Source organism: Pavona decussata, unplaced genomic scaffold (genome assembly GCF_977016875.1).
Source record: "Pavona decussata unplaced genomic scaffold, jaPavDecu1.1 SCAFFOLD_28, whole genome shotgun sequence".
NCBI classification, from domain to species: Eukaryota; Metazoa; Cnidaria; class Anthozoa; order Scleractinia; family Agariciidae; genus Pavona; species Pavona decussata.
The window spans coordinates 3573245-3599296 of record NW_028145451.1 but is presented as its reverse complement, the minus strand read 5'-3'; the positions used below and the strand labels follow the sequence as shown (position 1 = coordinate 3599296).

At 40.2% G+C, this 26052-nt stretch overlaps 2 protein-coding genes across 2 annotated transcripts in view; both read left to right on the top strand.

The window, feature by feature from the left end:
• The first annotated feature begins 770 nt into the window (after positions 1-770).
• Positions 771-11220, top strand: LOC146485157 (farnesyl pyrophosphate synthase-like). The gene is made up of 10 exons (XM_085104147.1): positions 771-976; positions 2513-2537; positions 3685-3800; positions 4835-4915; positions 5618-5740; positions 6722-6804; positions 7251-7323; positions 8369-8446; positions 9160-9294; positions 9807-11220. Exons 1-10 carry the CDS (start codon positions 845-847, stop codon positions 10005-10007), a joined length of 1047 nt encoding a protein of 348 aa, XP_084960273.1. The 5' UTR covers positions 771-844; the 3' UTR covers positions 10008-11220.
• A 140-nt stretch (positions 11221-11360) lies between these two features.
• LOC146485156 (solute carrier family 22 member 15-like) overlaps positions 11361-26052 on the top strand; it is a 39757-nt gene continuing 25065 nt past the window's right edge. The window contains exon 1 of the mRNA XM_085104145.1: positions 11361-11593. The gene's annotated coding sequence lies outside the window, so the exon portion shown is untranslated. The remainder of the gene's footprint in view (positions 11594-26052) is intronic.

Sequence of the window (26052 nt, the reverse complement as noted above, 5' to 3'; positions counted from 1 at the left end):
TGGACGTTATCCAGCCTATTTGTTTTCTCTATTCCAATGTCTTCTCTGAGCTTAGCAAGGACCACTCCTACAAATAGGAGAAATTTGTAGCTGGATCCCAAGGGAGGGGACGGGGGTACTTCCTTATATGGGCTATATAGTTATGTGCGGCCCCAAAGGGTATGGTTTCCAGCCGTATTGGTCATACTAGGGTATCGATTTGAGCCATTTTGCCGCCATATTGGTAATAAATAGATTATCGATTTTTGCACTCTAGTCTTGAATTCGTTTTTTAGAAGAAGCTACTTCGTCATCATGATGTTTACGGCAACTGTGTACATGCCGCAACGGCTTGTCACGCCTTTAACATTGGTCTGAACTAGGGAAATAATTTTAAGGCAGGTCTGAAACAGGGTATGGATTTAAGGGTCAGGTCATAAATAGGGTAGGGAAAATCGTAGATTTTGGTCATAAATAGGGTAAGGGTTTTGGAAAGCGGGCCACACACCCCTACCCAATTTTCTTGGGAGTACCCCCCCCCCCCCTCCCCTGGAGCTGGATCAACAATAGTCTAACAATGGACTGAAAGATGCAACTGTTGATCGAACAGCTAGTATTTTAATAAGTTTGCCCAAGAGTTTCGATTAGACAAAACTCACATCTTCATCAGAGGTCAGAAACTGATTAGTTTGTCTAAACTAAAATATTAGGAAATTTTATTAAAATCAGCCTTCAGTCACAATGCAAAAGTCACCTGAAAAGTTGGGAATCAGGGGGAAGACTGGACTCCAGTAAGTAATCCGCAAAATGGCGCTCTCATTCCTTGGGTGAATTGCACATATCAAGTCTCATTTCCTTCGTTCCAATGGCGGAGAACGTCAAGCCATCTAATGATCGTGAGCTCTTTGATGCGTTTTTTCCTGGGCTGGTTGATGACATCGTAAAGAAGGGCGAAAATGACAAAGAAACGGCGGATGCCGTGCGACGGATGCGTGAAGTAAGTTTAAGTGTTTTAGTCTTGTTTTTAATGAAGATACGATAGCCGGGTTTTAGAAATCAAAATTTCCGGGAATTTAAGCTGAATTCCCTTGCAAACCCATAGCTGTAGTTTGATTTTAAACATTTTACTTGTAAAATTTTGAATGGAAATGCTTGGTCTCCTTTAAACATTTTCAAAGATCTGACATCTTTCAAATATCGGAGTTCATGCATGCCTAGACAGACAGCCGGCTGGTGTGACGTTTGGAATTTGAACTTTTATCGCGCGCCCAGTATTGTGTTTTTTGTTCTTGAAAGGCTGCCGACAGATTTATGCACCTACCATAGATCTAATTAAGGAAGGGGGGGTGGGGGGGGAGAGTTCCCTCGTGAAAGTGCTAATTTCCCTCTCTTGGAAGGGAGCATAGAACAATCAAAGTTAAGAAATTGCCCTTAGTAGAGAGTCAGCACTGGAATAAAATAGTGAACTAATAATAGCCTGTGGTCAGCAACATTTTCATTTCACAAGAACTGTGGTACGACACTTGACCCTTAGATCACGATGGATCATTGGCTAGAATTGCATGATAGTACCTGACCTGACAGAATCTGCCATAGTCAAGTTTTTTAGAACAGGCAGCACAAGATGAGCCCAGGAAACTTCATATACAGTGGTCTGTTTCCCCTTCATTTACAACAACAACAACAGGGCTTCTTGTTTTACAGAGGACCCTATTTTTCTCATAGGGTAAGGCAGAAGAAAACAAACCTCTCTCACTTCCTACCTATTGCTAATTATTATCAATCAAATCTTCCTATGAGGTAGTTTCCTACGCAGCCGTTCTTAGTGTCATCACAACTCCCCACAAACAGCTGGTGTAAACCAAACTTTGTGGGGAGAAGCGTTGCGTGACGACACTAAGAATGGCTGCGAGGGAGACTACCTATGAGGCCCCATGAAATGATCTGACTACCTTCCCAGGGTCCCCCCTCAGGGAATAGCCAATGATAGGTGCATTAATTAAGCTAATATGTAAATGAGATAGACCAAAACTTGTGTCTCTATTATGTAGTTGTTCAGAGTAACTTATGACTTGTCATTTGAAATCCTGAAACTGTAACTCCAGGGCAAAGGTAGGGGACGTTTGCATTGTAGGCTCTCCCAATGCTAGAAGATCCTCGGTCGATTAATCAAACAAACACCTGTCATTCCACAAAATCGAAATTCAGTAATTGAACTTGCCCAAAATTAAGTGTTCTGTGTGTTAAGTGTTATTTATTGTTGGCCATGGAACCCCAGTCATTTGTTTGATGAGATACATGAAGGTAGAAACTGTCAAGAACAACTAAAGAAATAAAGTAAAAATAAAAAAAAACCTATATTTGTAATAAATGTACAGTATGTTGATGTTAGACTGTTCTTCAATGTACGTGCACTAGATGCATAATTTAATGCACACAAATTCACCCTTGATTATACATGTACCTAATCGCCCTACAATAAAAATATTGTGTCATTAAATGACTCCATCTTCTTGCTTCTTTAAAATTTCAGGTATTGGAATATAATGTTCCAGGAGGTAGGTGAAATTGATGATTTTTTCCTTAGTTTTTTAATTTTTGAAGCAGTAAATTATTTTTAATTTGCTTTGTTGATACCCATCTGTCCTTTAAACCCTAACAGTGATCAGCATCAAATTTCTCCTTGTAATACCAATCCTTATTCAACCCCTGAGGTCATGATCACTCAAGGTGAATTTCCTTGATATTTTAATAACTTCTCCTCAGTACTTTTATAAGAAAAGTATGGGGACAAGATTTGTTTGTTCTTTGATATTAGGGGTTAAAGGGTTATTAAGGAATTATCTGACACAAAGAAAATAAAACTGGTTTAATTTTCAAACTGAAATTTAAACTCAGCGTCACAAGTCCAAAGCATCTACTCTAATGGTAAATTAAATCTGAGTGTCAGATTCCTGAGATAATTCACTACCTCAAGTTATTAAAAATACTTTAGTATTAAACACCAGAGCTTGAGAGTTTTATTTTTCTAATAATCTTAGCCAGAGACTTGGCACTTGAAACATTTGACCCAAAAAAGTGAAAAAATACTCAGTGAACTTCAATTACAAGACAGACTATCCAAAACTAAAATTATAGCTACAGTACTGGTTAAAACTAAAGTGACAGTCTCAACTCAATCCTCATGAGAATCCAGAATAAAGTCAAGAATCAAAACTTAATTTACTTGATACTCAACTTGATTCTTTTAAAATACTCAATTCTTGCCCGAATCACCAAACCGGAACATGATTGACTACATTCATACAAGCATCCTATTCAAGTTTCAAGAAAACAGCTTAATGTATTTCTGAAGGAAACAAGATTAGCAGCCATTAATGAACAATAATTGTATGCAGGGCATAGTAGACGCTAACCTTGACAAAGGCCGACGTGGGAAATTGAATGTTGTCGAAGGCAAAAGGTATTTTTTTCTGTTGGTGTGGCATGAGGTGAAAATAATTGGATTGGTTCAAAAAAGTAGCAGGTCACCACAGATTATTATAAATTGTGCCGATTTTCATCCAGTCACTCGCTTCCACTTAGCTGTGATTATAATAGTTACTGAATGTTTCATGAAGACCTCCCTAATATTGATCTCTTTACTATTAATATAAATTGAGTAATCCTCTTTTAGTAAATTACTGCTTTTGTTTTGCATATTAGGAAAAAGGAATCGTGGCCTTTCAGTGATTGGGTCATTGAGACAGCTTGTGAGCCCAGATAAATTGACTGAAGAAGATGTGAAAACTGCCATCATACTTGGATGGTGTGTGGAGTGGGTAAGCTTGTACTGAGAAAATGCATGGATTGATACCACCTTTAGGCAAAACAAATTAGGAAACCAGTCATGGTTTGGATTGTTTCTTCTCAGTTTTTTTTAGCTAAGTTAATTATTTGTGTGTACACAGGGAACCCAACAAGAACAAAATAATTTATGTATAATGCGATTTCCTGTGTTTCCAGATAATTTGTTTGACCTTTTTGAAGTGTTGGTGTAAGCGAACAAAGCTTCTTCTACTCAAATTTTTCAAAAGTTCTAAGGGCAGATCCAGGAATCTTCAGTTGGAGTGCGTTGAAATATAGTTCTCCAACTCATTAATAATTCATCAAGGGAAAACAAAGAAAATCACTACTGTGACTGACCATTGTTTGGATATGTGTTCCTAATTACCATAGAATTTAGCTAACTTTAGCCTTGAATTTCTGCAAGAATAATCATTTGAGAAGCCATATCAAACACTTGAAAGTGTGTTTCATCAGATATCTCGAAGTTGTTTAAAAAAACTCAGCTGGACCTCGTTTTTTCACCCTACATGTACTTCTCAGTGTTTGAATATCTGATGAAACACAATTTCTCATGTTTGATATATTACTTCAGATTTGAACGAGGATCCTGACTTCCCGGACTCTCCAGCTGGATCTGCCACTAAACCAAAGAATGTTTAAAGGAAATTATGAAATCTTATTCCCTGAATTGCCACACCTTTGTTGGCTTTCTCAAAATTCTTCCAGGTAACCTAGTTTCATGCTTTAAGATTAAAATAATAATAATAATAATTATGTTTAAAAGTCTTAGACACTTGTCACTTGTCTTCACAGTCATCGTTTTCTCTTCAAAAACTATTTTTTTACTTGATAATACTCCTGTAATAATTGACACTATTGGGACCTTTTTGTCATTACTCAGTCTCCTCAAACAAAACGTCAATAATGCACAAATAGACCTACAATGTACATTGTAGTATCCAAATAGACCTGGTGTTAGGCTGAGTGTAATTGGATGCACCAAATGATTTTTTTTGTTTTGTTTTAGTTACAAGCTTTTTTTCTCGTTGCTGATGACATCATGGATGAATCTTTAACGAGAAGAGGCAAACCTTGCTGGTATCTAAAGGTGAGTGGAACCTTTCCTCATGGTAATTAACAAACTTTTCCACAATGGTATGCTAATTACTGTACAACAAATGTTTTAGTCATTCTGACTTGTATAATAATTTCGAATATTGATATACCATACAGTGTATATAAAATCTGGGTTCAGGGCTTACAAAGTTCTCTTTCCGTCCTTAATTTTCAAGCTCTTTCCTCGCCACTTCGCTTGCTTACTGGCCTGTGATTAAGGTCATTTTCCCTGCTTAATTTTCAAGCTTTTTCCTCGCCACTTCGCTTGCTTACTGGCCTGTGATTACGGTCATTTTCCCTGCTTAATTTTCAAGCTCTTTCCTCGCCACTTCGCTTGCTTACTGGCCTGTGATTAAGGTCATTTTCCCTGCTTAATTTTCAAGCTTTTTTCTCACCACCCTCCATTTGGTAAGTATTTGGTTGGGTAAGTATTCTACTGACTGGGTTCAGTGTGATGGTGGCTTTGGTGGTGGCTGCTCGTAGGGTTGCTATGGACACCTCCTTCCCCGTGCCACCAACCTTTCTAGGCACTAGCTCCCAAGCTCATCTATTGTTGATGAGTTTAATCCCTGTCATCGCAAGGTGGGTCACATACATTGTATTGTACAATAAATGTTAATAATTACAAAAAACAACACATATTTAATAATTTTGTCAATTTATGTTTGCACTATCTTATGTTTAATCTCCGTAGGCAGGAGTTAACAATATTGCTGTGAATGATTTTCTTCTCATAGAAGCCACCATGTACAAACTGCTTCAGAAACATATGCATCAAAAACCATACTACGTTGATGTGCTGCATTTGTTTCATGAGGTGGGTTTTGATAGTTGAAAACTTTTATTGAATCCCCAGTTGCTTCTAATATCCACCGTACTTACTGAAAAAGACGACGGCGGCTGGTACAGTTACCATTAATTCGAAAAATTACGAAAACCACTCATAAAAATGCACAGAAAAGTTGTAAAAACTTCAAAACTAGCATGTAAAATGTCGTTAGTACAGGGACAAACGGCGCAAAAAAATATGACTTTCCATGGGCCTATTGGCTGTGTTAGGTTCACAAGGTATTGTGGTAAAATGTACAGCTGCCCTCTTTTTCTGTTTGGTGAATTGGTCTCAGACACTCTTTAAAACGGTTTGAAAATTAGCCGTCTCACACACTGTCGGATTATTTAAAATAATCAAGACTGAATAAAATTATTGTCATCAATAAAATTTTTATTGATGACAAGAGAACCCAAGATTGGTAATCTTCAACTTGTGGTTAATTGATATTTACCTGCAGCTAATACAAAAACTCTTTTATATGTTCATTATCATCATCATGATTCATCAGTTCCTCTTTGCCCGTTAAGCTGTGCATTTTTTAAGAGTGCTGGAAGTCTTGCAAGGCCTTTCTTTCTCTTGTCCTCAGGTACCTAGGTCAAATACGTGTCACCAGGTGGGGTGATGAGGGGAGCAGGATCGATCCATGGCGTAGTGTTGAAAGCACTCGCCTCCCACTAGTGTGGCTTGGGTTCGATTCCCGCACTCGGTGTCATATGTGGGTTGAGTTTGTTGTTGGTTCTTGTCCTTGCTCCGAGAGGTTTTTGCCCGGGTACTCCAGTTTTCCCCTCACCTTAAAAACCAACACTTTTGAATTCCAATTCAATCTGGAAAGTGTCCCCAATTAGTGCTCTGCTCTAAATACATTATCAATTTAATAGAGTGACTTATTGATCTATTTATTTATTTATTTATTTATTTATTATTACCTTTTTTGTTAATTAATGCTTTGTTATTCCTGTTTTACAGGTTACATATCAAACAGCAACCGGACAAACACTGGACCTTATTACCCATCCTGGAGACAATTTTGAGAATTTTACTTTAGAAAGGTGCATTTTCTTTTTCAGTGTTGTTGAATTCTGTCAGATTTGGGAAAAACTGGTCAAATTGTTTTTCTTATCAGGGATTTAAAAACTGAGAGGGTAATGTGTTAGGTCTGAAATTGGGCACAATAGAAACATGATACTTCATAGCCAGGCCCCAAAATAGTTGTTCTTTTTCTAATCGCGTGAGGGGAACAAGGGGAAAGGAAGCTTACCTTTCCCCTTTTCCCTCGCTCCCCTTGCACGTCGCACGCATTCTGATTTCCCTTCTTCCTTCCCCTTACTAGCGCCTGCCACACAGGCTATGCCTCGTGTTGTACTGTAACCAAACAGAAGCTCACTGCTTCATAAGGAGATCTTGCCAGCCACTGGCTGATACTCTACATGTAATTCCTGTCTGATGGTTCATATCCATCTTGTATTTGAGTGATTTCGTCTTGCTTTTGTTGCAGATACAAGGCGATTGTGAAATTCAAGACAGCATTTTATTCCTTTTACTTGCCAGTAGCCTTGGCAATGCATATGGTGAGATTTTTTTCTCCTCAGTCATTGGCGCTGGTTTTCTTGGAAACTTTGAAATTAAATTTCCTATTGCCCCCAAAGTGAAAGAAGTGTCCCGAGCAGTAAATTGAATCTTCAGGGTAGTCACTGTAAGTCCTGACTGTACATAGCGGGGATCATGTATGGAATTTGGAGTAATGGCTTTAGTTTAGTCATAGCATAGCGGGTAGAGGGGAGTGGTTGTGAAAGCCTGTTCAACAGGAAGACCTTAGATAACAAGGACTGGAACCAGGTTTGTGAGCCCAGCGGTTTTCACGAGAACATGGGTTTAGTGGGGGTGCCCATTCTCGCGGGCTCACAAACCTGGTTCCAGTCCTTGTTATTTAGGGTTTTTCTGTTCAACATCGCTATTGTTTAGCCCCTTTGAAGTTTGCCGAGCTTCACAACCACTCCCCATTACTAACTATAGTTCAGTACATGTTCTTCTTTTTTAACCCTTTCCCGTCCGAGGGAAATGGCGAATTTTTCTAAATCGCTAACTATGAACTGGGAGATCACATGTGATATACCATTTAAAAGGTATTTTCTGGGGTGTGCTATAAATCACACCAACAGAGATGGAGGAGGTCAGATATTAGAGTGAGAAAAGTCCAAAACGAAAGAAGAAAAACATTGAAAATTTTCCTATTTGTTGTACATACTGGGTATCCCCCTAAGCTATAGCTTAATGTACAGCTCTCAGTGCATTGCTTGTTGTAAGATATCAACTGGACCCTTAACGTACAAAGGAAAAAAATGCAAAAGTTTGAGGGGTGGTAAATCAAGTCTTATATAGGAGGGGGGCATGATTTTATGCCTTTAATTTATAGATCTTTCAAAGATCTTTTGGTTGTGCAAATTTCACTCAAATTGACCAAATACTGAGCTCATAATTACATCTTGTGCCATATGGCACTCTTGGGCGGGAAAGGGTTAAGAGTTGTGGGTTCAGCTGTCACCAGGGAGCCGGACTGTCTTGTCTGTATTGTATCTTCTCTGTTAGTGAATTGTTTGGTGTTGTTTATCGTAGGCTGGTATCAAGGACGCCCAGTCTCATGAAAATGCAAAGGAGATTCTGCTCGCTATGGGAGAGTTTTTTCAAATTCAGGTGAAGTAAGTTTGTTGTAGGTGTCCCAAAATGCTTATCAGTTTACTATTTACATCCGACCTCATCTATCATCTGCATATGTTTTCAGATGAACGTCCTCACCCACTCAGTAGGCCTGCACCTATTCTAAGCATTAGCTCTATTTTCACCAGACTCTGATAACTTGCAGCTCCATTGTTTGCTTGCTTGTTTTTTGTGTCTAGGCGCATTGTTTTGTTGTTCGTTCTTTTGTCCTTTCGACCAATAATACGTAGCCTGCAGAACAGGCCTTTTTGTTGTTTGTTTGTTTCGGTTTTTTTTTCTTTTTTTTTTCTTTTTTTGTGTTTTTCAGGCGAGCGCGGCTTGCTTCCGCTCGCCTGAGAAACAAAAAAAATAACCGTACAGTTTGCCCCCACCCACTCCTCTCTGTCACACACGCACACACACACCAACAAAAGGCAACGAAAAAAAAGGCTTACATTTCACATTATTAGTAGAGTTTCTTTTGTCATTGCTGACAGTTGTTTCAATGACCATCAGGATCCTATATTCTTTAGATGCCCCCTCCCCCCTTAAAACCATGTTTTCGTATCCCCCCCCCCCCCCCGCCTCCTCTGCCTCTGAAACAGGGAATGGTCCCTGATGCTAGTCCACAGGGTCTCATAAGGAGTCCTTCGACGGCTCGCGTCCGCATCAATTGTACGATAACATTGCACTTGCTTTGATGATCACAGGACGACTACCTGGACTGCTATGGCGACCCTGCGATCACTGGAAAAGTAGGAACAGACATCGAAGAAAAGAAATGCTCCTGGCTGGTGGTCCAGGCCTTGCAGAGAATATCGGCGGAACAGATGCAAATATTAAAGGTAGGAATTCTGTCATTCACGCGCTTGTGTGGTTTGTGGGGGAAAGGGGGGAGGGAGGGAGGGGGGAGGGGGTGGGAACTGGAGCACACGGTGGTCGTTGAAAAGCCCTTTGAACAGGGACGGTAACTACCACTCAACTCAACTCCAGTGAATCAACTGATCAATCGATCTCTCAATCTATCTAAATTAATCCATACATGATATCGTGTAGCAAACGTTTATTGACAACCGCGTCATTATATCAAAGTTTTCACACGTCGATTCACGAAGTATTTAAGGAGAACCCACAAGGTGACGTCATGGTTGTGAAGTGACGCGGTAGTGACGTCGTGGTTGGGTTGGGCCCCATCTAATTTTCTCCCGCGCTCGAAAATCGGAGGTTTCTGAACGTTCTAACCCTGAAGTGGTATTTTCCAGCTATTTCTCAGTTCATCTTGACGATAGCGGGTGGTAGTTTGGTTGAAACTCTAATTTTTCCCATTTCTTTAATTTTGTTTTTATAATTTATCCAGGACAATTATGGGGTTAAGTGTTCAGAAGCATCAGAGAAAGTCAAGGCATTGTACCGTGAACTGAACCTGAAGAAACTTTACCAAGAGTGTGAAGAGGAGAGTTACAAGAACATTCTCGAACTCATATCGCAGAAATCTGCGAATCTGCCAAAGGAAATGTTCCTAGAATTTGTAAAGAAAATCTACAAGCGAGATAAGTGAGATGAAAAAAAAAATTTATAAGGTGCCCGAACAGGAGGGGACATGTTGTGTGAACATGTCGCCACGACATGCAGCGTCAACAAAAATCTCGTGATGTACACACTGAGGGGATGTCAAGCCACATGTCCACTCGTGCTTAGCCACCTATACACAGCTAATTATCGGGACACAGCTAAATTAGATACATTGGAATGAAAGTCAGTCGCGGAGTTTAGAATTAATTTAAGTTCTCGCGCACGCGGTGCTTGGTAGCTTGATTTTATTGGTAAATTTCTAATTCGCATCAAATTGTTACGATATTGGCTGCCGTCACATCTGGGCTACTAACTATAGTTAAGACGGGGATAACTATAGTTATACCCAAGCAGGGTTCATGGATTAGTCTTAAGTTTCCAAACAAACAACCAATCAGAATGTGACAATTCTTTTCGCACGTGCGAGATGAGCATACAGCTATTTCAATTAACGTTGTCGGATTAAAATCAAGCTAAAAGACAAGACCGCAATGTTTTGTGGGATTATTTTTTATGAATAATTTCATCAAAATCATCCCTGCACTCGCAGGTCATTGTACTGCTAATTACAACCTATTGTTAACTACAGGCATGACTGATTTTGATGAATTTATTCATAAAAATCCCACGTAATCTTTCGGTCTTGTCTTTTAGCTTTATACTTTGAACCGACAACGTTAATTGAAATAGCTGTATATAAAAATGCAACATAAAAACCAAGCGTGAAGCGAGGGGAAAACCAAAAACAACAAACAAAAAATTTACATACAACAAGGTAGCAACACGTGTAGCCTTCAAGCTTTTGTGCAGCCGTCCCTCTATTTGCTGCGATTAATTCTCGACCTTCCTCGCAGGATTCTTTTCCTGAAACTTATTTCGCATTTTTCTCCGACGGTTTGCCGCTCGGAAAAAATAAATAAGAAGAAAAACTAGACACACTACGTCGGTCAACCATGTTGACATTTCACGAATCAACAATAAGGGCCGTCACGAACCTCTTTTAATTCTGACGTCATCCATAGGCCTATTAGAACTAACTGTAGTTAACTGCGTGGTGTGACCGCAAAGCCGACTGAAAGCACTAACTACAGTTAGGTATGACGTCACGTAACTTGACACTAACTTAAGTTAAACTTTAGTTACGTCGTAGATGTGACAGCAGCCATTGTAAGGTAGTCAATAAATCGTTCTTAACCATGTGCAGTGAAACAGCTAGTTTCTACAGTTGTTACATTACTAGCGCATGGTATTCACTTGTTGCAATGAAATAGATGTTATGTAGACGATGAAATTCTCGGATAAAAAAAAAAATTCCGAGCCCGCTCCCAGCAGGAACCAAACCCGCGATCTTCCAGTTAAACCACTGAGCTATGGGTGACTCATGTGCATGGTGAGCAGGTCACAGGCTTGGTGTTTCAAGTCTCAGGACTCGCGTCCCGGTCAAAACTTGTTCAGCGTCATTTCAAAGGTAGTGCGACGGAAGAATTTGGTTGCGACAGCGTTATACTTTGTGCCGTGTCTTGATTTAACAGAAAAGCTGACATTCCGGCGGTGGTTTTACTGCAGTTCAAGGTATGCTTTAATACGTCATTTTCGGTTGTATAGTAAGGGTATAGAACGGTAAATGCGAGACTTTGCGAGTGTGCGAGACCCTTGTTTAAACATCCGAGACCGAGACTGCATTCTTTCCATAATAGCTCATTTTACAGTTGTGTGCTTAGTGATCTGGCCTTGTGACCCGGGTGGGGGATACTCCGGATTTCAAGTGACCGGGATGATCAAATGGGGGCAAAAATCAAAAACAAAAAAAAAATCCCTAGGGCTTCCAACAAAACCCAAAAAAATTCCTGGATCAAAAATTAACCCCAGAAGAATCCCATGCCGAATTTCCGAGCCTTAAAATTTTTTAGAAAGCGTTAAATGATATAACACGAAAAATTAAAACATTACAAATTGAATGTTTGTGTTTTTTTATTCATCATACCATCAGAAGGTATCTTTTCCGCATCTGGTGGTCATTCTAACAACACTCGAGAAACCCAAGAACATCTTCTCTTTCAACAATAACATTATGCAGAATGACAACGCGGCCGGGATACGCGGGCAAAACCACGAATCTTCAGATTGTTTTGAATACCCCCCAAAAAATCCCTACTTAAATCAAGCCGCCCAAAAAATACTTGCCAAATTTTCCTACCCGAAAAAATCCCGGAATCGAAAATTTCAAACGATCATCCCCGTCACTTGAATCCGAGGTCTTTGTCCAATTTTTCATCGTGCAGTTTTGCTTTGCTGCGAAAATGTGCCCTTGTTTGTCCGCTACTCACCAAAACAGGTAGCAAAACTTTGTTCACCAGTCGCTCTGGACTTTAGACTGATCACACGCGCCGGCGCGGTCACACCACTCGACCTGACTTGACCTGTTCGCTTTTCAACTAAGGAGTACCAAACTTGGTCAAATGATTGATCTTAACGTGTTCTTTCATACGGTGGTGTAAAGTTATCAATAAGATTAAATTTGCAAGTTGAATTGATGCAATCCTCTGTTCAACTACGAAATAGCCAATGGAAGGTATATACGAGACATTGAAAGATTGTCTAAGCTCACCCATGCAGGACTGATTTAAAATTTGTTTAAACTGGGGGCTGGTCATATTGTGAGTTCGTAATATACCCGTGAAGGATGAATAAATGAATGTAAATATATGAAACATATTTTTAACTGCGGATTATTACGAACTCACAAAATGACTGTACGTTTTCAGGGTACAGACCCACGGCAAAATGGAATCTTTTTGTTTTATACAATAAACAAAATTTTTACGCGGAATGCCCGTGTCTAGGTTTGGGTCAGGTATCTTTTTTTTTTTTTCTTCGTCGTATCCACAAATCGGCACATTAATTTATGCATTAAAATATGTCCTCCTCTAGTAGGGATGTATGTATTTTTCTGATTGTCTTCAACAGAAGCAGGCCAATCAAAATCTATTATTCGGGCACATATCACGAGAGAGGGGACCCACTCATCCCTTCCTGTGTGACGTCAAATCATTATTTGATTTATTCATTAAACCTTGATTAAATTCTGCCCTCTCCCAGAAGGGATTTATTGTTCTGATTGTCTTGAACAAAAACAGCCCAATCAAAATCTATTGTCGACGCGTATATCACGAGGGAGGGGACCCACTTATCTCTACCTGTGTGACGTCAAAGCAAGTCATCATTTCGAGAAGTTGTTTTTGTCCACAAGTATAAATTTAAGACTCTGATCTGCCGTTTTCAGAGAGAAATTAACACAAACCTTTTTCAAGCGGTAAATCGAAATAACTTCTAGTTAGTACTCGACAGTTGAAACGGTGGAAATTGAGAGAGTTCACAGCGAAGAAATTCCGCTTTCAAAAACAGATCGAATAATCAACGCGAAGGATTAGAGCTAGAGGAGGTCAGACCAGTTCAGCGGGGTCATGACGTTATTGCAGAGTTATTTCTGGTATGATTCCTAGTAACACAACGATAAGTATCACGCAATATGTCTGAATAAAACCATTCAGACAATTATTTTAATTGCCAAGGGAGGATAGTTTTTAAATATCTGCGAAACATACAGTGGGGTATAATTGGGGCCACATTAAGCATTCCGTGTGAATGCCATTTGCCGGGCATCTTGTTGACCCTATTTCGTGAGCGAGCATCACGTAGACTAAGCCGAGTAAAAAACTTTCAAGCAAACTTTTAGACTACTACACACAATTGTGACACTCTAAATTAAAATAAAATCCGAAAGAATTTCACTTGCATTATTTTCAAAACGAACGGCTATTTGTGACCCCAAAATATTACGGCATGTCAGACGCTTCGCTCTGATTTGTGACCGATTACTCGCCATTACCGGATTTTTATCGGCGACATATTTGGACAAATATTTCCTTCCTTTTTACAACACAACAAAGTTCTTGCTTTTGTTTTTTAACCTGGTTGAGGTCACTTACAACGGTCTTTGTCCAATTTTTCATCGTGCAGTTTTGCTTTGCTGCGAAGATGTGCCCTTGTTTGTCCGCTACTCACCAAAACGGGTAGCAAAACTTTGTTCACCAGTCGCTCTGGACTTTAGACTGATCACACGCGCCGGCGCGGTCACACCACTCGACTTGACTTGACTTGTTCGCTTTTCAACTAAAGAGTGCCAAACTTGGTCAAATGATTGATCTTAACGTGTTCTTTCATACGGTGGTGAAAAGGTATCAATAAGATAAAATTTGCAAGTTGAATTGATGCAATCCTCTGCTCAACAACGAAATAGCCACTGGTAGGCACGAGACATTGAAAGATTGTCTAAGCTCACCCATGCAGGACTGATTTAACATTTATTTCACGCGCGTTGGATGTGAGTTGATAGATAACAAACGAGGCTTAGCGCCGAGTTGATTACAATCATCTTATATCCAACAAGCGTGAGTGGGATAATTGTTTTATTAAAAACAATCAAGAAATATTGCCAGATCTTGCTGATTTCGCTTTGCAAGAACAACCAGAAAAAACAATTTAGTGGTCGTTATTTCTCGGGCATGGTATAATGGCTCATATACCATGGCCGCTAAGCCAATCAATTCCCTGGAATTTCATTATACAATGATCCAGTTTCAGTTTAATAACAAGGGATAGACAGTGCCCGATCTTAACGGTAAATGTTCGCAAATGTTCCTTCAAATACATGGTCGAAATACTTAAAATTGACCTCTTTTTCAAATACAAAGTGGAACTCGGAAATGATGCTGCTGATGATTATTCCAAAGGAATAGATCACCATGTGTTCGAGGAATTTGCCATCTTTTTCACAGAAGGTGCATGCAAAGAGGTGAATCTTGAATCGACCACTTCAAATCAGAACAGCTGAAATTCTCGTTTTTTCCACTAAGAGGAAACGGTAAAAAAAATTTATTTTTCTTTGATAATCGTCAAGTTCGGGATACTTATTTTTGTCTGTTTTTAAGTAGTAGAATAAGTTTCCTTTTTGGTTTTAAGTCCCTTTGAAAGTATTTTTAATGTAATCTCAAACAAATCAACTTCGGTTTCATTTTAAAATAACGATGCAATGACTGAATATTTTCAGGGACGATTCTCTCTCCTCCGCAGAGGCTATAAAAAGGAGCGAAAAGTCGGAAACAGTTGTCGTTATTTCACTCTCTACAGCCCCTTATTTGTCTCCGCTCGAGCGCGAAACAGGCCTCAGCGGAGGAGAGAGGTTGTGAGGGTCATGTCAACTATTCACTAGTGGTATATGCCTTATCACGGTTTCCGACGCCATTTTGACGAGTAGCTAGACAAACACGTCTTGAAATAACAGTGTTTGTATGGAAATCCGATGCCAGATAATTTTCATAAAACATCGCTTCTGAAAAATTCATGAATTGAAAACTTTTGGCACTGGGAAAAGGATTGTAAGAAAAAAAATTGGAGGGATGTTACTGTGCCAGAAAGCGTGCAGTCATGTTTTGAACTTTCCATACATTTCCCTGTATTTTTTCCCGCGAACTATTTTTAGTAGCAGTTCATGGCTGGTTCGCTATACAGAGAAATGTGTGGAAAGTTCTACTGTCTAAGGGTGCGTTTTTTGCGACAATGGCCAAGACTCAGGTTCACTCTCCCTTTAGCGCATAAACTGACGTGTCTTAATTCTCTTTATAGGCTTCATGCACACAATAACGCATACGCTGATTCAGACCAAACTGGCTGAAAAACTATACTACGCGGAAAAGGAAGACGTTTCTATGTTGTATTCTGTTTATTTAAGGCGCTTTTTTAGTGTTGGCCATGCTATTAATCAGTTTCGGGCTAACGAGAGCCAGAATTTCTTTCTTCACAACTCACGCGACTGTTAAACCAAAAATGACACATTCGAACTAAACCCACGCAAATGCCATATGGAAAACCAGGAATCCGGAATTTTTCAGAGTCTGTTTTTTCATTTTAGTAATTTTTTTAATACTCCGAATATTTTAAAACTTCCGAAGATTATCCAAAAGTCTGTGTTTATTTTTCCTTCAAATTAAGTGATTTTTTTTATTCGAAGTGATGAAATCGGCACCGATGATACGCCGTATTTTTTGGTTTTGTTTTCATTCAAGCGATTTTTTTTATTCAAAATGATTGGTCGGCACCGAAGAGACTCCGAAGATTTTACGAATATTTCCGAAGATACTACGATGAGTTTACGAACACACTCATTGATAGGCATTCAAACAGGAAATTCCGGTATGAAAAGGGTCCTGGCCTGGTCAATCTCACCTTCAGTTGTCCACCATCAGAACGTTAACAACTTGCCAACGACAAGCGTCAATTCTTTACGACCCTTACAGCTCGCGTAAATTAAGGCATGGGCCCAAAATTGTTCTCTCAAAAAGTGTGGGGGCTGTCTATCTCTTAACACTTTTAATGTAGGCAGATGAAACTTTGACAGATACATACATTATTGATTTGCGGTAATTTGAAACTTTTAAATTATGCAAATTAGGTCACGTGACTTCCATCGGCTGAAAAAGCTTTATCTTAAAATGGCAACACTTTTTCTTGCGTCCTTAATTTTTTTATTATTTTAATAATGTTAAGGGCGTTTTATATATCACTTCTGTGCTTGGCCTTCTGAAGATTTTTCTAAGCAAAGGCCTAACGTAGGGGGATAATTGTCTTGGGGGACTGGGTACCAATCGAAAAATCCGTGTATTTTAAAAATTATTTAAAAATTCAAAAGGGGCCAAGCACAGTTTTGTAGATGCATCTATTGCAAGTTGTCTTGTACCAATCAGGTTAAATATCCCACAACGAAAAGTGTTGTCATTTTTGCTTTCATCATTTTAAGTAAATTGTGGCCGTGCAAAGTCACGTGACAACATTTACATAATTAAAAAACACCAAGTTGACCCAATTTGTCAATATATGTATCTGGCAAAGTTTCAACCTTTTACTGCCAAAGTGTTCTGAGATAGACCACCCCCCTTCACTTTTTAAGTGATTAATTGGGGGCCCATGCCTTAATTTACCTGAGAGATAAAATCGGCTTACTTTTCAGAATAAACCCTGTTAACCGAATTAGAAAGCGAGGTCTTATATTTTTGTGATGTATAATGAAATTTTGAGGCCTACTTTTTCAGACAACGCTTGACTCACCAGCTTACTACAACTGATCGGCCTCTAAATTAGCATTTTACACCCACAAAGGGGTGAAAAGAAGGAGGGACTTGCCGGTTTATAGAGGAACTTCTTGATGCCCGGGCTTCAATTATCTTACAAACGAATGGATTATAATATTATATGTAGTTATTCGGTGACTAGGTGTGTAGTATCGCTATACGTTTTTACAAGCCCTCAGGGCGAGTCGTGATATAAACAGCGAGAGAAATTATACAGCGATACAATACACCAAAACAGAACAATAAGCTATTTATTACCCAACTTTTAAAATTGCTTATTCTAGATTTTAGCTAGTTTTTAATTACTTAAATCAGTTATCACTTTTAATATTTATTTATGTACAGTTTTTTAACTTTTATTTCTTGATTCTGATTGCAAATGGTCACTGAAAAACCCCCATGGGGAGTGTCAATAAAGCATTGTAATGTTAGGTGATTGCCTGTGAGTACCCCCCTAAGTAACTGTTGTAAGTCATGTGACCGATGGTGCAGACAATTTACTCGGTTGAGTTGTCAGAACTGTGTATATCGTAGACCTGTGATTAAAAGGTTTTAACGCCGTGTTTACAGTGGAATTGTGGCGTCAAATTGGTGGCAGCGGTGAAAAAAAAACCGAACTTAAAAGTAATCTGTGGTCAATGGAAAAGTTTTGATGGTTTGTGCGACCGAATTTTTTTTTTTTTCGATTTTTTGCTTGTGTGTTGATTGCAATGACGGACGACTTGTTCGACGCCAACTAAGGCCCTGTTTACAAGCAGGTAGGGTAACCCTAATGCTAGGGTTACTCTAGCGTTCCCACATTTCTTCTCTTTTTCATTGACGTGTTTACAAGGCAGCTAGGGTTCCCCTAGCGCCAGGGTAGCCCTAGCTGCCTTGTAAATGCTCTGCTAGGGATAACTCGCCTACCCGGGACAACTTTTTATTCGTTTCCAGACCCTTTTAACGTTGATAACAAACGGTCATCATGACAGACTGCTTACACCGTGGGGCTAGCCGCGGGGCTAAATGGAAATAAACTTTGCCAGAAACCAAAAATATTTCGAATGCAAGGTCGGCGAGTCCTCTCGTATTTCGTTCTTCCACACCCAAGCATGATGATGAGTCAAATCAAACATCCGGACTAGACAAAACTAATGACTCACAATCTGGCGAAAACTATCAAGTGATCATGATTCAGATTTGATCCAGAAAAAGGGAAAAGAGAAGAAAAAGACAAAATAAGTTTGGTCCGATGACAAGGTAGAAGAGATGCTCAAGTTTGTGTGAGAGTACAAATCGACCTGTGACTTTCATATTCGTGGAATAATTCTCCTTTTTGCATGTCGCATTCGAGCAAGTACTTTATTGTATTCCATAGCCGCGTTTATTAAACATGGCAACCTTCTGTCGCTTTCTAGAACTGAGTAAGTAACACAGCAAAACTCCATGGCACTGATAAGCAGCTATAACTGGCAGCAACGACAGTAGAATCGAAGTAACTGCCAGAACTTTTCGCTTGTCGGCCATTTTTTGTTTTTTTTTTGCAATGCGCGAGGGTTATTAAGTCGTCCCGGGTGGTAGGGTAACCCTACCTGTGAAATTTTGATTGTAAACCCGGGCTATCTTTGACCCGCCTGCTAGGATAACCCTAGCACTAGGGTTACCCTCCCTGCTTGTAAACAGGGCCTAGCCCTTTCAAACAGAGCGAACCCGTTTATACCAGCAACTGATTCATCCCTGGATTCATCAGTAAATTTTAAAAGTCCACCTCGCCGAATTCACTCTACAAACCCGTTCGCCTGATTTATTTAAAGCTCAGTTGGAAATGTTACGTAATGCATTCAAATGCAACAACAACGTCATGAGACTCAGCAAGTCGCTCTCCAACAAATGGTTCAACAGATACAGAAGCTCAGCCAGTCAATGTCTCTGAACACGCCTGGAAGCCAACAACGCTCACCAGCTTCACGGTATTCCAGTCGATGCTGGTACTGCAAAGTCTCTGGAACAAGCCGATTTGGGTTCGGGAAACGCCAGCAGGGTGTCGCCCACGGGCCAGGGGGATGCCAGAATGAGAGTAATGTTGGCCACACATCAAGACCTAATGTGAACAATGCTCTTCCACAGTAATTGTCAGAGCAAGACATGATTTGTCCTGATATGCTCATGGGCAGGTCACAAGTTAACAATAACTTAAGAGGCCTTTATTTGCCAGGCTTTATTGGGGGAACCCTTGTTATGTGGTTGATAGACTGACTGGTGCTGCTTGTTCAATTTTGTCATTTAAGATTTATGATTCCTTACCTGCTAGTGTCAAGTTCAGTTTGAGTTCAGCTAACCGTGCAAATGCTCTTGCTGATGGTCAGTAAGCAAAAACACGTGGTGTGGGTCATGTTGTAGTGCGCCTGGGTACTAAAGATATTCAAATACTGTGGTTGTGGCTGAGACTGAGGGTGAGGGCATTCTGGGTATGGACTTTCTGTCACAAGCTGATTCGCATATTGACATTGTGAAAAACCAAGCGTCGATTAATGAAGAAGTGTTCGATTGTTCTGATTTCAAGAACCAGCCTTTTAGTTCCAGATGTGTGGTGCGACGATCAACAACTATTGAACCTAACACAGGTGATTGTCCCAGTTACTATTCAAAAGCGTTGTACCAACTTCGGCATGCGATTGATGGAGCCTTGTCTCAACTCACATTTGCAGCAAAAGGGCTCTGGTGGATGTTAAAGAGGACAGAGTGGTTCCTTTGCGTGTTTTCAATGTTTCTGACAAAGTTTGCAACTTGGCTGCCGAGACTGTGGTTGCTCTATCTAAGCCGGCTGTTGATGTCACTTCACTGAAGCTTTATGAGGAGAACCATGAGCGTGTTGTGGGCCAAGCTCGAGTAACAAGACAGCATGTATCAGAGAGTCCTTCCAAGAACTTCTTGGAAGGAGCACTGAGTACTTGACTGACAGTGAGACTGAGAGACTGCAGGAGTTACTGTGCAATTACCAACGTGTTCTCTATTTCTGCGGGGACTTGGGCAGCACACATATGGTCTAGCACAGAATTGAAACAGGCATTGCCCCCCCCCCCCCCCCCACCTCTCCATGGAAACGTGATGAATCAAACGAAAAGTAACCGATCTCTTGAAATAGTGGAAGGTGAAAGAAACGTCAAGTCCTTGGCCCTCCCTAGTTGTGCTGGTGACTAACACGTATGGTAGTCAGAGGATGTATGTTGATTATCGCCAATTGAATGAAGCAACAGTGAAGGATGCCTTCCCTTTGTCACGAGTTAACGATTCACTCCCTGCTCTAGGTGGCTCAAGATGGTTTTTCACGTTGGATCTTGCCTGTAGTTACTGGCAAGTAGCAATGGATGCATCTACCCAGAAAAAAGCAGCATTTGTAACTCCAAGCGGCTTGCATGAATGGAATGTAATGCCATTCGGACTTTTTAATATACCAAGTACTTTTGAAAGTTTGATGGAGTTTAAATAATAAATAAGACCGTTTATTAAAATACACTTTGCATTCCGAAGACTGAATTGCGTGTACAAATAATTAAATTGTAGGAAACTGAAGACATAATATATACAAATAAGTAAAAAAATATATAGAAAAAATTCGTAAGTACAGGTAACTTATAATAAAGAAGAAAGCTAACATATCAAATACATAGAACTATGCAAGAGGAAAAAGGATATGAAAAAAACTATATACCACTACAAATGACTAATAATAAAAGAGTTCTTGTAACGATTGGTCTTGCACACTGGATTTATAAAACGATTATTGCTCCTAAGCTTGTGGGATGAAAGCGCAGGTGGAGGCAGCAAATTTGAGAGTTTGTGGTTTCTTGATGAAGATATAGAGTTTAAAAGATTGTTCGAAAGTAAGTCACGTCGGGCGCGTTTGTCTTTAGAGGTCTTCATTGGAAAATCTGCTTGATTTACCATGGTGATGTGATTGTCATGGGACGCACATTCGAGGGAGTTACCTGACTTGAGGGACTTACCTGTGCAGGACTAAAACTTAAGCCGAAGAAGTGTTTTCTCCTCCAGAAACGGGTTTCGTACCTTGTCACAGAAGAAGGCATCACTGCAGATCCTGGAAAGGTAGAACAAGTTCGCGCATGGCCCATTCCAGAAAACAGCACGGAGGTCAAAAGCTTCCTTAGACTTGCTTCTTATTACCGCCGTTTCATCCCCGTTTTTTCAACCATAGTTCAGCCACTGTACAAGCTTACAGAGGGAAAGACAGAGTTTGTTTGAACAGGGCAATGTCAGCTGGCTTTCGACAGCCTGAAGGGTTTACTTATGTCCGGTAGAGTCCTGGCCTATCTAGCCTGAGAGGGGTAGTTTACGCTAGACACCGATGCATCTGACCATGGAGTTGGTGCTGTGTTTTCACAGCTTCAGGACGGGATGGAAAAACCTATTGCGTTTGCAAGTCGAACTTTGTTAAAGTCCGAAAGGAACTATTGCGTCACTCGGCGTGAGCTTCTGGCCATTGTCGAGTTTGTTAAGCAGCACCGGCATTACCTGCAAGGTGCATGATTCTGCATTCGAACTGATCATGCACCCTTGCGCTCCGTCCTTAAGGCAAAGATCCAGAAGGACAGCTAGCGCGTTAGATTGAATTCTTAAGTCATTTGGACTTTGAGATCCAGTATCGTCCAGACCAACGACACCAGAATGCAGATGCACTTTCCCGTCGACCGTGTGATGACCGTCGTAAGTGGTGTAAGGGTTGAAAATCTCAGAAACAAGTGTCGTCTGTGCATGTTGTCAGATGAGATGCAAGTCCCTAATCAGGACAATGAGAAACCTACCAGCCGTGAAGGTCCTGTTGGTGATCGTTGTGCCACGGTGAAGTTAAAACCAATGTGAACTTCCGCCTTCTTGAGGGAACAACAGGAAATAGATTCTGATCTCAAAATCATTATTGCATGGAAGAAAGCCAGGATAGAAAATAGTTGTGGGAGGATGTATCACCTCAGAGCCCTGCTGTAAAGACCTTGTGGTCACGGTTAGAAACGGTTTACTTTGTCGCAAATGGGAAAATCACATGGCAGATCAGTCAATTGACGAGATTCTTCTCCCGAACAGTCTTCGACAGACTGCTTTTCAAGTTCACCATAGTCACACGACTGCAAGCCATCGTGGTGTACGGACGACCTTATGTGCTCTTCCGTCTCGTTATTATTGGCCAGGACTTACATCGGCAGTTTACAGATTGGTCGCCTGTTGCCATGTTTGTGGATCAAAGAAAATGTGGGAAAAGAAACGTCGTGCACCTTTAAGAGTGGCCGACTGAGAATATCGAGAACTCGCGGTCAAAACTGAAATGTCGGATTTCCTCATATTTTGTCAGAAGAATCCCTTTAGAGAACTATTTACGAAAATAACAATAAAACTTTCCAAAGATTTTTCGTTTTCGAGAATTCCGGCATAATGTGAAATGCCGTGATCGCGTCGCGGCCGGCGTTAAATTTTGACGAGATTTGGTGCATTTTCAAATCGCTCGGGAAGGAAGACGGCTTAGCGTATTAAAACGATCTTTTGAAGTTAAGTTAGGCATCCTTCTAAGAATACGGTCTTATGAAAATATTGCTGGAGGATGCTTATTAACATGCAGTTTTCAAAGTCCGAAGAATCCTATTTTCAGCATGTTTGTTGACACTTGAAATTGTGGAAACTTTGCGGACAAAATTTTTTTCCTGGTACATCGAAATTTACAATGAAAGTTACACTAAAGAAAAGCTCTATTCTTGTGCTGCAACATATAAAAAATTCAGCTTGGGTAATTTAAAAGCCAACCCTTGACGGAATAAGACACATAGGGAATTTTTGACATATTTTTTCAAAAAATTCCAGTGGTCACGCAAGGGTAAGATGACGTGTTTCAATAAATTATTGTTTGTGTGTTATTTTTACCGGAGAATTATAAACTTCTTGTTCCAAAACTAAATCTAATGATCTTGTAAGTTTTGTATTGTTTTATATACCTTAAATAAAATAAGTCTAACTAAGGAGTGAGAAGTAACGCCAAATTTGAAAAGGTCAAAGTGTCATGTCACCTTTCTGCTCGTCCAGATCTCAACCAATCTTTTTCATTGCCACATGGTGCATCTAGAACCAAGTATTTATGATATATCTTACTAAATAAGAACTTGTTTCAATAATAAAGCTAATTACAGGTGTTAAAATCACTTTTGGGTTTGTGGAGCACGTTTCCTAGATCACAGCCTGTCAACAACATGCCGACTGTTGAACTCCTCGCATGTGAACAATTGAAAATGAGGAAATATTTCGAGGCAAAATCTTGTCCTGGTACATCGAAACTTACTATTACAGGTATGCTTGAGGTACGATCTGTATTTTACTGCAACATGTAAGAAATCTAGTTTGGGTATAACATTTATAGTCAAGTGTTAACAAATTTAACATAAGGGAATTTTTTTGTGTATTTTCTTCAAAATATTGCAGTGGTCACGCAAGTACAAGTAAATACATTTGAAATGCATTTAGTTTGTATAATATATTTTCCCGAGAGAATGGCAAAGTTATCGCTACAATACAAAATGTAATACTCTAAACTACGGAAGCCGATAACGGTCACGAGTTGTCGCTTCCAAGTTGTCGCTTCCAAATTGTCGCTTCCAAGTTGTCGCTTCTATTCCTGGAGGGATACCCTTCTATTACAATGTGAGAGAGGGGGGTGGGGGTGTCAGAAAAAATTGAGAACTAAAAGAGGTTTGTTACACTTTGTTAGTTTGCTAGTTTTTTTAAATATCCCCCCCCCCCCCCCCGTAATATATTTTTCCAAGTTGTCGCTTCCGAGTTGTCGCTTCCTAGTTGTCGCTTCCTAGTTGTCGCTTCCAAGTTGTCGCTTCCGAGTTGTCGCTTCCGAGTTGTCGCTTCCAAGTTGTCGCTTCCGAGTTGTCGCTTCCGAGTTGTCGCTTCCAAGTTGTCGCTTCCGAGTTGCCAAGGGAGCTTGGGAACCAGTCGGTGGCTGTTGCTTTCGCCGCCGCCATCTCATCCTGGCGGTGTTTTTTGCTTGCAAACTCACATTGCTTGCTAAAAAAGAACAAGCTGTAGAAGAACAAAACCAAATCGCCAACGGTGGACATTGTAAAACTGTCAACTCTAGCAGCCAATTTAGAGCAATAGCTCAACAATCTGGATTTGTTTGACAAGCCTTTCTCGTTCAGACTGCCAATACGGCGAGCCTATGTTTTATCTCTCAGCTGAAGCTTAATTTTTTGTTGTTCAAGGCGGCGTTAGTAAGGCAGAAAGGCTGCGTTAAGGCGGCGGTAAGGCAGAAATAAAACCTTGCTCGGCTTTTTGCTTAACCGCCTGAATGTCTTTTTTAAATTGTTCGTCTGGCAGGATGTTTGCCCGCACGTTGTATTAACCGGAGTGACTTGGGACACGTCTTCTTGTCCAAGTGTTTCTTTAGTTTTCTTACGGATTCCTCCGTTTTTCTGATTATGGCCTCCGTTTAGGATGTGACTTCTGCTTCAGATTTTCGTTTTCGTTTGGCATCGCTCTCTTTTTCTTCTTCTACAGCTTGTTCTTTTTCAGCAAGCAATGTGAGTTTGCAAGCAAAAAACACCGCCAGGATGAGATGGCGGCTGCGAAAGGAACAGCCACCGACTAGTTCCCAAGCTCTCTTGCCAACTCGGAAGCGACAATTTGGAAGCGACAACTTGGAAGCGACAAGTTGGAAGCGACAACTCGGAAGCGACAACTTGGGAGCGCCAACTAGGAAGCGACAACTTGGAAGCGACAACTCGGAAGCGACCACTTTGAAGCGACAAGTTGGAAGCGACAACTCGGAAGCGACAACTTGGAAGCGACAACTAGGAAGCGACAACTAGGAAGCGACAAGTTGGAAAAATATATTACAGGGGGGGGGGGGGGGAATTTTTAAATAAACAAGCAAACTAACAAAGTGTAACAAACCTCTTTTAGATTCTTAAATTTTTCCTGACACCCCCACCCCCATCTCTCACGTTGTAATAGAATGATATCCCTCCAGGAATAGAAGCGACAACTTGGAAGCGACAACTTGGAAGCGACAACTCGGAAGCGACAACTCGTGACCCTTATCGGCTTCTGTACTACAGTTTTTCGTTGCTGAATATTCCTATACAAAGAATTATTAACACTTAGAGTGAGTGATGACTAATGCCACAGCAAAATTCGTAAAGGCCGATTGCCGTGGCATGTTTTCCGATAACGCAACGTCAGAATGATCGGCAAATTTCATTATTGTACTTCACGCAACTAGTACGTTTTTCACTAAACGGAAGAGTGATAATTTGCTCAGTTCTTAAATAAAGCTGTACGAAACAGCGACATTTTCTACCTCACAGTCGATAGCTAGGGTTAATGACATGTTTACGGCGTTTTTATAACTACAGTGTAGTATCCGAGTTGTATTTACCTGCCGCTTCGATACCGCTGATATGAGATAAAATTTTATTTTGCCCAGTGCTTTGGCATATTTTCGAGTAGAGGGTTTCATCTACACGTGGTATTGCTCACTGAAGACGAAACTTCCATCAAAAACGTTGCGGTATTTTCGTGTAGTCTGTTTGTCTGTCTGCCTATCAAATAAACGACCTTTATCGTAGCTGATTAAACGGCATTTTCTGAGTCTTTTTGAATATTTTCTTCCATAGTAAAGAAAATAACATTGATTTAAAGCTGGTTACAACGTATTCAACTTAAACATATGTAAATTTGCTGAAAATAATCCCTAGATCCTAGGCGCTTGCTTTTTCCAACCGGTCCTCAAACAATCTTGAGTGAAAATGACATTTAAAAAATAGGACAATGAATGTAGTTAATGCGGGGAGAAGAGGA